At 40.7% G+C, this 13,589-nt stretch overlaps 1 protein-coding gene across 1 annotated transcript in view; it reads right to left on the bottom strand.

Annotated features, from left to right (window-relative positions):
* The window catches only part of slit3 (slit homolog 3 (Drosophila)), a 247,117-nt gene that overhangs the window by 221,981 nt on the left and 11,547 nt on the right, over nt 1-13,589 (bottom strand). The window contains exons 2-3 of the mRNA XM_078260191.1: nt 9,236-9,307; nt 2,842-2,913 (exon numbers count right to left, since the gene is read on the bottom strand). Of these exons, the coding sequence (XP_078116317.1) occupies nt 2,842-2,913; nt 9,236-9,307 (144 nt within the window). The remainder of the gene's footprint in view (nt 1-2,841; nt 2,914-9,235; nt 9,308-13,589) is intronic.

Below are 13,589 nucleotides of genomic sequence, written 5' to 3'. Positions count from 1 at the left end.
TTTTACACTGCCCCAGTGTTTGATTTAAGATAGCATGTCAGCATTCCAGAAGCAAAAGAGGCGTGACGTGTATATTAGAGCTTAGATCTGGCCCAAAACATCAAGCCCGACCCTACCCGAGCCCGTGCACGTTGCGTCCGAACCCGGCCCAGGCCATTAACTGTAATTATGAGCCCGAGCCCGATTTAAACCCGACATTTTTTTAATACGCGGGCCGTTATAACTGACGTTCTCAACTACAATTCCGAGTTGTTTGAACTACAGAAATCAGTTTAGAATTATCTTAATGAATAATGCAACAAGGACGAAGCATGTAAACTGTTTGTTTATTCAGACTGGAATAGATCGCAAATGGATCCGAATGAAGAAACGTTAAAAAAAACCACTAACCTAAACTCGACCCTATAGCTGCTCCCTCAGCCGAATAGTGTGGGTAACAGATCAAGGCATCAACATAATCAAACCCCTGGAACAATATAGGAGATTTTCTTGTCTCGATCACCTAATTAATACTGTCCTTCGGCACGGTCTGCATACCGACGCACAGGCCGACAACAGTGCTGCAGATGGGGGAGACACGATGTAGCACAGTTTACCTCACACTCAAGTCAGTGCAGGACACCCAGAGCTACGGGAGAAGCTGGAGAGGCATAGCTTTCTCCCCACTGAATAAGACTAATAAAGTAATGATTAAAAAAACACAAATGCTTGGTCAAAGGCCCGGCCCAAGGATAGTGGCGGAAAAGATCGGCTCGGGCTCGGGCAGAGAATCTAAACTCTAGTGTATATACAACAACGGTTTGTGGCTGGTCCTGCCATTCTGACTGTCCCTTTTACACAGACGTCGATTTGGCTCTGTTACTACCTCCGCTGCCGACTTATGGCGCTTTTCCATTACATGGTACCTGCTCGACTCGCCTCGACTCTACTCGCCTCTTTTGGTTTTCCATTACGAAAATAAGTACCTGGTAACAGGTACTAAATGTGTCTTCTGGCAACAACAACACACCTTCCACGTTCTGTGTGTGTGTCGCGTTAGGTCACGGCAGTTTACTGCGGCACCGCTTGTTTTACAGTTCTGCGGAGGCTCCAGGCAGAGCTTTCGCCATAGCCTACGTACACACACACAGCGCACACACCAGCGTACAACTATAAACATCAGGCCACTTACATAGGCTACGGCGAAAGCTCTGCGAGGAGCCTCCACAGAACTGTAAAACAAGCTCAAGTGGCCTGATGTTTATACTTGTGCGCTGGTGTGTGCTTCGAGCCGGCATAAGACGACCAGCCACGCTGAGGCGGTACTAAAATCTGCAATGGAAAACGGACGCACGGTGTGTCGAGGCGAGGCAAGTAGAGTCGAGGCGAGTCGAGCAGGTACCATGTAATGGAAAAACGCCATTAATGGCAGAACAACTCTGTCCCCGTTCCGTGTCCGTACCTTTCATACAGAACAGCAAGGCGAAATAACGGTGCAACATTCCCACCTCGTACAGGCTCTGTGAAAGGTGCTTATGTTGCTTCCTAACCTCTTCCAAAACTAACCCCTAACCTTTGACCCTTCCTGACACACCACATTAAAGAGCCTTTTTAACATTAAAGCAGCCTATCACCTCTCACTTTCACTATCAGATGTGTGATCTCCATTAAGAGACAAGATACACCTGTTGCTGCTACTCAACATTTTCTGTCACCTGAACTGAATTAAGTGTCTCTCTGTATGTCTCTGCTACATGTCTGTGACAACGTCTCCCTCTTATTCTTGGTCTTGTAAAAATGTAAACTCTCCTCTTAATGGCATGCAAAATCTTTAAATCAATAGAGTCCCCATTGGAACTGGACAAGCTTTCTGTTTATGCAGCATGACGTCTTCAACTTACTGATATTTCGATACTGTGGAGGTACAATGTGGAAAGACAGTGGCAAATTAAATAGCCTACTCTGCTTAAATAGCTAAGAAACTGACATAATCATATCAGTGAGGAAATTCTCAGCTCCTGTCCAAGCCCACCAATGTGAATTCAACACTGTTACAGTAAGACAGCCAGTTCCTAAGTTTAGAAATGCTGTCCTCATCAGTTGAAGACTAGCAGCTAGGAGGTATGTTACATCACGTGAAAGCCACATTTAAAAACAGATTTGAAAATATAGTTGATTTTTCAGGAGATAGCGTCTAACAATACACAGTGTGTTACAGTCTATTTTTACTTCATGCCACAGGATCATAAACAATCTGTAAGCAGTAACATAGAAGCATGTCCTTCTGCAGAGCTGTCTGTCATCCCTCCAACACAGAGTCATGAACATGCAGGTGTGTGTGTGTGTGTGTGCGTGAAGTGTTGTGTTGTACACTGACACCTTGATTCTGTTGACTAGAACCTTGGTGTGAGCTGACGGACACACACACACACACACACACACACACACACACACACACACACACACACACACTGAACAAGGCAACATGAGAGATTCCAAGGTTGTGTGTGAAGTGGATGGACTTGGGTATCATCCATGTACTCTCTTTCTGTGACTCTGTGTATATATGTGCGGGTGCTTTACAGAATGTAGAACAGCAAGGTGTGTGTATATTTGGCAAAACGGAAAATCAGCAGTAGTAAGTCAAATATTTGCGTGTGTGTGTGAAGTCGTGTTTGCGGGCGTACATGTATGCATATTTTGGGATACTTATGTGTGTGCATCTTTGTAGCCAGGTTGTTTTTTTTACATTTCTAAAATACCATAAGTTGGCATCAGCTGTTAAGATTTTTCTCACTCACACACACACACACACACACACACACACACACAACAGGCAGCAGATTAAGATGGTGTACTTACAGTCTCTCCAGCAGTCTGAGGTCTTGGAAGGCTCCTCTCTCGACAACACTGATTTGGTTGTCCTCCAGATGACTACAGTGATGGACATAAAGAGACAAAGTGAAGAACAATAGCTTTAGTAACTATCATAATTAAACAAATCAACAATTCAATAGCAATACCAGCAGAAATACTATATGACTTTGCAGCGAATGCTTCTTATGACAAGGAGAAATAACAGTGAATGTTAACAGAGTAAGTAAGTAATAAGAATTATCAGTAAGATGACAGACTTGAAGTAGCCTAAGCTTTATATAAATCAAACTGAAGGACAACCATGTAGCTGGGAATACCTATCCACAGCCAGCTTTACAGGCTAAACTGGAGGTTCAAATCAAAAGAAGAAACACCCGATAAATTAAATTTTCTGGGCAGTGCAAACACCAGCTGCTTGCCAAAGAGAAATATAGAGATTTCAAATATTGAGAGAGACATTTGCACTTTCAAAAGATTGGTTGTATATACAAGGAACCAGTGCACAGAACAAATGAATCTGACATCAAGCAATAGTTTCAAAAGTTTAAGACACACAGCATCTCACAAATGTCACAATCTAGTGAGCCAAAACAATCAATTAACAGCCCATCCCTCTTCTACCCCTCAGTGGATATCTTCTCCATTTCTCTCCATCTCTCTTTCCATAGCTGCTCCCAATGTAATGCGTATTCCTTTTTTTCTTTTCCCTGCTCTGTTAGTTGTCATATGTTGGGGTGATCTAAGGTTTTCCAGATGGGACTGAGTAAAGGAGAGAGAACATCTCCACAGATATGCATGTTTATATTTTCTGTCTAAGGATGTTTAAGAGTCTCACATCTCCTGAGAGAGAGGAGGGGACGGGGAGATCGAAGGAAAAAGTGGCTGATGTGAGAGGCAGAGGAAGAGAGGGGGGAAGACGTAAAGGGAGAGGAGACAAATGAGGAGACAGAGAGAAAGAGGAAATAGAGACTCAGAGACCCAGAATGACAAGATGGATTGAGTGAAAGAGCAATATTAACAAAAAAAGACAAGAGAAAGCCAAGGAGGACTGAAGAAGTTGTATCAAAAGAGATGATGTCTGGCCTGTCATGTGGACTTTGAATTATTTGGCACAACCTTCCTCTAAATATTCTTTCAAAGAAAATGTTTAGACATGCAGCTGTATTAGAGTCATTATTCCATGGTCTGTCATCCAGGCTCTTTACACAAACACACATGCAAGAAAACACACACACACACACACACACACACACACACACACACACACACACACACACACACACACAGACTGTGGACAAAGATCTGTTGGACTGAAGCATGCACTTGGCTGAATGTTAACCGATTAAGACAAACTGGGAACTATATTCTAAGAAAGGCGAAGCACTGCTACTTCTGCTACTTGGGCGGAGTGATTTGCTTTGCAGCAAGCCTTTTGTTTACGGTTAGAAGATGGTTGTGTCTCATGTTACGTTGTTTTTTGTACACGCTGTGACTCTACAAATCACAACATGTAAACAGGAACATGTTGGCGTTATTTTGTTACTTACTCGGAGCAGAAGGCTGGTTGGAACCGGTTACCTGCAGGTTCTGTGCTAGGCTAAGCTACCGGTGGAGCCGTCAGACAGCGTTACAACACGCATGGACACGAGAAGGGTATGTATCGACTTGTCTTACTCTGGTGGTTACGGTGAATAAGCTAAAGTCCCAATAAGTCGGCGTGTTCCTTTAATGGTGCTTAAAAACATTTTTGAAAAATCTTAAAATCTTTTTCAAAAATGTGGGTAAAAATTAAATTTGAAAACATACCATACAGTATGCAACACAACCATATAACCACTTCTTGTTTTTCTCATTTATTTTCCCAATTACATAAGGGTATTCTACAATGAGAATATAATGTGCATATTCTTCTGATTTTTTTCTCTTCAGTTTGTTTGAAAATTAGTTCAAACCAATCATGTATTTTTCAAAAATCACAAGTATTAAGTGACAATTGGTTAAAAAATGTGATGTATACATCCAGCATGCTCAAACAAGTTTATACACAGAAACAAAATACTGTATGCTACAGAAAAGTAATGACAGCTAACACAGGCAGAAAATACATACTGTACAGAACCCAGCACTAATGAGCAATGGTAGATATATACGTGTAAACATGTAAAGAGTAACAAATGCACAGCAAATCTGAAATTATCTAGACATTACAATGTATCTGATCACTGCGATCGAGTGGTCATGTTGATGACGTTTCTATGATGATTCTATTCTATTACGAAAAGAAAGATCAGAGGGTGAAGAACTAGGTTGGAGAGACGACAAGGTTCGGGAACTTCTGTCAGTAAGGAACGATGCTGAAATCATCAGACACAGTGAAGAAACAGCCAGACTCTGTTGTTTATGACCGAATTACGAACCGGCAATGACCGAGGTGTAATTCCCGTCATCCTGCCTCCTGCACGCTCTACCCAGGCGCCACCCTTTGTCTAAACCAAATGGAGTATTTACAGTAAGTCAGAACATGTCCGATGTGGAGAATCTTCTGACGTGTGCTATATGTGTGAAAGGTAAACTCCAGACAACGTCAGCATGTGATTCTGCTGACATTGTCCGGAGTTCATATGTGAAAACGATTACAGTAAAAGGGTTATGCATTAGTAAGCAAGCAAACCAAAACCCACATAAACGTAATGCACTGTCCTGACTGCATGAATCCAGCATATTTATTCTAGTCTAGCAGCGTTTTCTTTATCTTATCTGATAGAAAAGATTATCTCATAAAATAAGCTAAATTAAGGCATAACTTTGAGTAACTATCAGAGTTTATTTGTCCAAATGAGGGATCAACCGCATGCTGATTTATTGAATGAAGTTTAGAAAGGCAGGGGATCTTAAGCCAAACACATGGTGTGGGGAGTCAATGCTGGCATATTGTTCGGATGAGGTATTGTTTTTATATTGGTCTGTATCAGGCATTAGTCATCGACAGGGAAATGGAGAAAAAAAAAGAAAACGTATTGATTTCATGTGTGTGGGGCCTGGTTTGTCTAATAACTCATTCATTCAACCATATTAGAGAGTCTTAGCAACTATTGTAAAAAGCACAATGATGTCACGCTACCTTATGGCAAACTCGGAGCACTTGGCGTCTGAAGGAAATACTTCAGGGTATATTAACTTCACTTGTTGTTTACAGACACGTTCCCCAGCCAAATGTTCAAAACCAAGCACAAGTTTTCACCTACATCTAAATTTGTTTAGAATTACTCAATTTCGCCACAGTCTGGAAGAAATCTTGCGATATAAGGCTGCCAAAGATATTATGCTAAGTGTTAAGCATGCAGTATGCATGCAGAGACAAGCTGTGTCTATGATTACAGCAAGATGGTGTGACCACTCAGATTAAAGAATATTCAAGACTGCTGTATTACATTACATGTTTTTAAGTGAACACAATATGTTAAATGTGTAATCGGATTACAGCAGGCTGTAAAGTGCTTTAATGAGGTCAGATACTAAGATTGAAGATTTTAAATACTAACAAATCAGTCCAATTAACCAATTTTTTCATTTTCATACATGTATGTAATGTAATGTAATACAGGATCATTTAGCGGTTGAAAATACACCTGATATACTGTGGTTTAATTTGGTTTGTGTGTTTAGCAGAAGTCAGATTATATGTAATGGGAGTCAAGTATTTTCACACGACTAATTATCAATAATTACTAGCCTGTATGTAAGCATGGGCATCGAGGAATATCTTTTCTGCAGCTATTACCCTTTCCTGGGAAGAATGTTAGAAACGTTTAACTACATGCAAACCTTTCCCATGGTATGTATGTAAGTGACCAGGAATCCCAGAACTATGGTGTGTGTGTGTGTGTGTGTGTGTGTGTGTGTGTGTGTGTGTGTGTGTGTGTGTGTGTGTGTGTGTGTGTGTGTGTGTGTGTGTGTGTGTACTTTCTCAGACTATCCTACCATTCCCAAGCCATCTCCTCCCCATTTATTTAAGAGATTTAGAGTGGGGAAATGTCACCGCAGTTTATCACCAACCACATAAAACAAGCTGCTGGCCCACCACATGCAAACACACACACACACACACACACACACACACACACACACACACACACTCTCTCTCACTCACACACATATATACATACACAAACACAACCTCTTTTCCTTGGTCCTTCTTACCCTATCTCAAGTGCACAGGATACACACAAACACTGTAAATGTCTCTCTCTCTTTCTCTATTTTGCTCAAACACACACACACACACACACACACACACACACACACACACACACACACACACACACACACACACACATAGGCAACACATTAATGAAACATTAACTGACATGAGTTCAAAATCCAACATGTTCCTCACAAGTATGGTTATAGATAAATAAATGCACTTACACATGCAAACACACACATGCATGAACTTATTTCCACTCCTCAGCGTAGTTTGTGCTGGGAGTATATTTTTATCTACCGGTCTGGTTAAAACAGAGTGAGGAGGGAAGGTGCATGCAGCCAACAGTGATTATAGTTATTATAGGTCTCTCACACACACACACACACACACACACACACACACACACACACACACACACACACACACACACACACACACACACGAGATGGAAGTCAATTAGGACAGCTGAGATGAGACGAAGAGTCACACTCTACTAAGTGCAGCCGTTTAAATATTATGAGTTAGAAAAGCATGAGTTACATCAGCAATGACTGTAGCATGTCACTGGATTTTTTTCTTCTAGAGGCTCAAAGAAGACGATAGAATAAAGAAGGTTCAAACGTTGAAAGAAATGTCTATTTGAGATGTTTACTGACAGCTACATGCTTTGCCTTGAAACAGACAGGTGGTCAGTCTGGCTCAGCTGTTTTAGCCACCTTTTGAGGCCCCAACAACAAAACAATTTCTGAGCAGATAGTATATCACAATGGAATTACCAAGTTATGACACATCAAGTTAGTTCAGGCTGGATACACATCAGGCTTTAAGGGGGGGACAGTTTGTTTGTTCATTCTGGTATCTCTGGATGTCCCAATATTGCCAAACTCCCTAAATTCCCTAACTATTGCTCAGAGAGTGACATGGGAAACAATAGTGTATTCTGAGTAACATTACAGTTTCCTTTACTGTATCATATGAACTATGACTCACAATATCTTGCTAACAATTCAGATATTGCAAACTTGTTTTCAGCTGTTTAACCTCTTATCATATCCGCACCAGTTTAACATTGTGTTGCTTGTTTAACAAATGGGAGTCTTGCTGCATATTACTGGCATGTCAGCTCACGATTACTCTATTATTTAACCTTGTAAATAATCAGTAATTACAAAATTCAACTCCTTGGAGAAGACACTTGCATTCTCTCCTGCCGTGAAACCCCCTTGTTAGTATGGGAAACTTTATTTTATAGAGACTTGTTTCCCCTATAGCCATGTACAGGCCTATTAGGTAAGTATAGCATTTGCCTAATTGCTCCAGCATGGCAGTTTTTTGTTAATGTGATTCCTTGTAAAGAAACAAATACCGAATCACAAAGAGGAAAAAGAAAGAGGTTATGATAGACCTGCTGGTACCAGGTAGATTTAACATGAAGTCCTCATACCTAAATGACTAAACGGGTCGTTTGATCGCATCTCATATGAGCGTTTTCTGATCTGCCAATTGTGTGGTTGAGGTATGATTATGTTTACACAACTAAAGCTATTAGGCTGACATGAGGGAAAGATCACCTTCATGGTTAAAATAAACCAATACAAGCTGTCGCAAAGTCGCAAGCTTTGTATGCTCAAACATCTATACATCTTTTTTTTTTTTACTGCAATATGACAATGTCACACCATAGGATAAAAGAGTCCATGTTGCTTTAGGTTATTCGCTTCCCTTAAGCCAACACTTCTGTTTTAAGCTTTCTGAAGCTAACAAAACCTTGCAAGAGCATGTTCTTCCAGTGATGGTTATGCTTTAGTTTTTTTCATAGGTGATTAAAGATTACTTCCATTATGTTTAATCCTACAGTAGCCCTACTTGCAGTTGTTTCATGAAGCACAACTCACTGGGCCTAATCCTAGAACAAATCAAACAAAGAGACTTGTTCTTAAGTGGCACATACGACTGCTTTCAGAGAATTTGTCGTATTCCCACATGTTCTTGTGCTTAGAATTTTCTCTGACTTGGAACACTCATACGAGCAAAAAGTACAGAAGAAAGAGAGAGGTTTACATTCCATGTAATTTGAACAACCTGGTTTAACAAGCCCTGAGTCATTTCAGCAGCACTGAATGGTTCATCACTACAAAATGTTGACAGAAACAAAGAAAGAAACAAACTCACAGAATCCTGAGGTTCTTGAGGCCAGAGAAGTCCACTTTAGTGATCCTGGTGATGTTGTTTCTGTTCAAATCCCTACAGAGAGAAACACAAAGGTTACAAATATGATTAATCAAATCTGATCGTTAATAAAGTTTAATACAATACAGTGTATCTTCAAAGAATACGACTTTATTATAAAAAAAAAAAGAAGCTTAAAAGCAAATGAACATCAGTGAGGACCGACTGAGTGCATGTGTGTATGTTTGTGTGTCGCTGTGTGTGTTCTTGCTCAGTCAAATTAGTGAATGTGGCAGTAGGACAGAGCTTGAGAATGCCCCACAGCATATGAGCCCACGCACACACGCACACACACACACAAACACAACCAAAACACACAAACACTCCTACCATACAGGCACCAGAAAATGATGCACCCACATTGTCACACACACACACACACACACACACACACACACACACACACACACACACACACACACACACACACACACACACACACACAGGGCTCATGCTGCTCTGACTAATTGAGAAATTTTCCAGCCAAAAAAAAAAGTGGGATGAAATTATTTTCTCTTTCCATCATCAGAGTTTAAAAGCTTATCGTGTTTCCTGGCTGTCATTCAATCTGTTTTAACTATCGGTGCACAATGTATGCACACTGCAATGTGAAGTAACTGTCTGAGTGTGTGTGTATAGACTGGTTCCCTTTATACAGGTATGCTGTTTATTGAAACGTTGTTGTACTGGGGGAATCAGGGCAAGAAAAAAAGTGGGGAGAACACAGACAAATAACACACACACAATTTTCTCTCCTATTTCACACACACAACTCTTTCCCTCACTTTGTAAGCTTTCACTTGCCCTCACAGACACACTCACACATGCACATAAACAGAGTCTGGTTTTGCCAAGGCAGCCTGCATGTGTGTTTTTCATAATATACCTAAACATTTATAAATCTGATTTAAGACCATATTAGGTTTCAAAGGCTTCTCCAAGCTGACATGGCAAGGACCACTAATAAGAGCCATACCCCGTCTTAAGACAGGGAGGGCCGGTGTGGGCGAGGGCAGCACTTCCCAAAGCCCAAAATGTGGTCCAGAAGTCCACCAGGGTTCCTTGAAAGGGCTCCAGGGTAATGAAGAGTTTCATAATCTTATTTGATGCAATGGAAGGTCACATAAAATTACTGCTGATCAAAGATCCCCACCCCCTACAGCACAGACTGATATAAATCATAAGCAACAACAATTACGTTCTCAGAAGGAGGTCCCAGTCAAGTAAGGTTTCTATTTGAGGATTCTTGATATGAGAAAAAGAAGAGTTATTTTCAGCCAAAACGGACCAGCAACATTTTTCAAAACATAGCCATAGCAATCATAGCCTGCACACGCAGGCACACAAGCCTACTTAACCTACAGTTCGAATAAATTGCTTTGGAATACGTTTACATTTAATGCAAAATTGCTATGCCATACAAATGTAATGCCAAAAGAGCTTCAGTATTGGAATCAGAATCAGCAGATATCCAAATTCAGGTATCGGAATCAGATCGGAACTGATAAAAAGTGGATCGTACATCTCTAGCTGCATTAATTGTATTCATAGATCCCCATCATCCAGACTTGATGCTGCTGGTTCTTGTCACAATGTAATTGCCAGTTCCTTAGAAAGTGAGGCAGCTTGACATGGTGAAAAACACATTCACACTATTCACTAATACTTCTACTTGAGGAAAGAGCTGATTCAATGATGAAAGAAACTGTTTTTTTCCCTTGTTGATTTGTGATTTCAAGTATTCACTCATTTCTGAGTGACTCTGAGGCAGCATCCAATCTGAATTCACATCTTTCCACCTCTATCCATCTTCTCCTCACTGTCTTACCCCTCTTCTGTCTCTCATCTTTTCATTTTTTTTTTTTACGTTTTTTCCCTCATCTATTTTACATCTCTCCTTTCTCCGGTCAATCTGTCAGTCCTTCACAGCCATCTATACCCCTGTTCCCAGCCTTCCTCTCCACATTTTCTTTTTCTCTCTAATCTTCCCCCTTTGACAATGACCCCTCTCAATCTCTCATGTCTTATCTTTTGCTGTTTCACAGTTGACTAAACACTTTTTCTTCGCCTTCCTCTGTTTTTCTCTCTCCCCCTAATCTCTCCTCTTTAATCTCAATCTTTCACTCGTTTACAGTTGGCTACATTTTCCTACCCTTCTAGTTTTTCCTCTGCCTTTTCCCCTAATCTCTCCATCCTTATCTCCATCTTTCTCTTGTTCACAGTGGAAACTTATGCTCTCACCAGGGATACCACTCTTGACTCAAACAAACAGTGAGGATACAGGGCCAGGTAAAGCGCGATGGCATCTACCTCACCGCCTCACAACTGGCAAAGTCAATACCATTGAAAGAGCAAAATGAGATGTGGTGTGAAATTAAATTATAACATTGTCAAATAAAAATAACACCAATTCAGGGATGTATTCAGAAACAAAAAGGTGTAAAGGATATGACGTCTAGTCATTCATCATAAGGTAACCCAACCTGTAACATCAGTCATATAATCAAATAAGCATTAATTCATGGTTTGTCCTCTCAGACCACGTGTTTATTACTACTAACTTTATTGAATGCCAATGCCACTACAGTGTGTACAACCCTGTATATGTTATTTTCATTTTTGGGGATCAATTCTATTCTGCAACTGACAGCTGGGTAAAATGAGTATGGTGGGCTCACCTCTTTATTTGTCACAAAATTGTGGGTTATTAATGGATATGCATAAACTACTACAACAAAGCAAAGAAACGTAAATGACGATGGCATACACAGCTGATTTAGCTTCAAAGAATCAGCATAGCAGCAATAAATCTAATGGGAGACCTAATCCCCCCTTAATTACTGTAACACAAACATGAGAATTCAATCTTAATTAAATCAAACTTACCCAAATCTTAGCACATAAGTAAAGGGAGATGGTGGTGGAGGATAAAGAGCGATGGACCTTTTTCACAGCAGATATTTTGACTTGTCATAGTAGGAAAAGCACAGCTGAAATTGATAACCTTAAAGATGGCTCAATTCCATCAAGTGTCCCAGTAAGCTGTTTCAGTGAGTCAGCATGTACAATACCTGGGCCTCTCCTAAGTGGAATGCAGCCATCATTAATGGTTTTGAATACACCTCTGTGCTTTTCCTACTATTACATGTCAACATGTCTGCCGTGAAAAAGGTCTATTAAGACTGATCAGCAGATTAGTAGTGAGACGTGTCAAGTTGTAATGGCTGAGCTTTGCACCTACTTGAATATGTTTGGATGTTACTAATCAGGTGGTAGCCACACATCTTGTGAGTGAGCCAGTGATTGCGAAGCATGAATCAAGCACCTGACGCCAATCGGCAGCAATGAAAATGCAACTTTAGTGCTCTGCCTGAACTATCGCAATGCTCCATCATTAGCCTTAACATAAGAGTTAGTACAAAGCTGTGAAGGTGTTGTGCATTGAAATAAGGACTCTGATAATCCCATAGAGTACGGCCTATGTTTCACACAAAACATCTGGAGAAATTCCAGACGAGTTGTTTGAAAAAGAGCTGAGAAACAGCAGGCTGCCATTACACCTCAAAACAATATAATTCTGCTGTAGAGAATGTTATTGCACGTAACTTAAAATTATGAAAAAAAAAAAAAAAACTCTCAGCCAAAACCAATGGCTACAGAGGATCTGAATGACTTAAAGGTAGTGTGGTGGCAATTTTTATGCACCTGGTCTCCTGAAGCGTGGGTGTCCACCCCACCCAGCAATAAAGCTTAACTTAGCTTTAAATTTAACTGACCAGCTGGCAGTCAGACAACTAACGAGAAGCTTTAGTACAAAAGCACTAACCGCTTGTTTCCATTACAGGCAGCGGTAAAGCGCATGTGTGTGTGTTTGTGACAACGGGATAAGACAAGAATGCAAACAGCAGGTGTTCGGGGAATTAATGTACCATAGAACGCACACACAAAGGCTCAGACAGTTCCACAACACATCTCACCCCCAGACCACTGAAACCAGTGAACCTTACAGTCTGGCTGCCTTGGGCCAGCATACTGGTTGACTTTACACACACACACACACACACACACACACACACACACGTTTGGTGTGTGGGGGGCTAAGTCACTTATAGCACGGCTTTATTGGTTGGCTACACCACAGAGACTGAGAAATAACAGAGAAATAACTATTAGAAAGGAATGTTAAACAAATGACAGATCAGGTAACAAAATCTCCCAGGAGCTCAAATGAATGAAAAATTTGTCTGACCGCTGCTGTAGTAAATCATGACATATTAAGAAAATACATGAGATAAAT

The sequence above is a fragment of the Sander vitreus genome, chromosome 10, assembly GCF_031162955.1.
Source record: "Sander vitreus isolate 19-12246 chromosome 10, sanVit1, whole genome shotgun sequence".
NCBI classification, from domain to species: Eukaryota; Metazoa; Chordata; class Actinopteri; order Perciformes; family Percidae; genus Sander; species Sander vitreus.
This window is presented reverse-complemented; position numbering and strand designations above follow the sequence as displayed.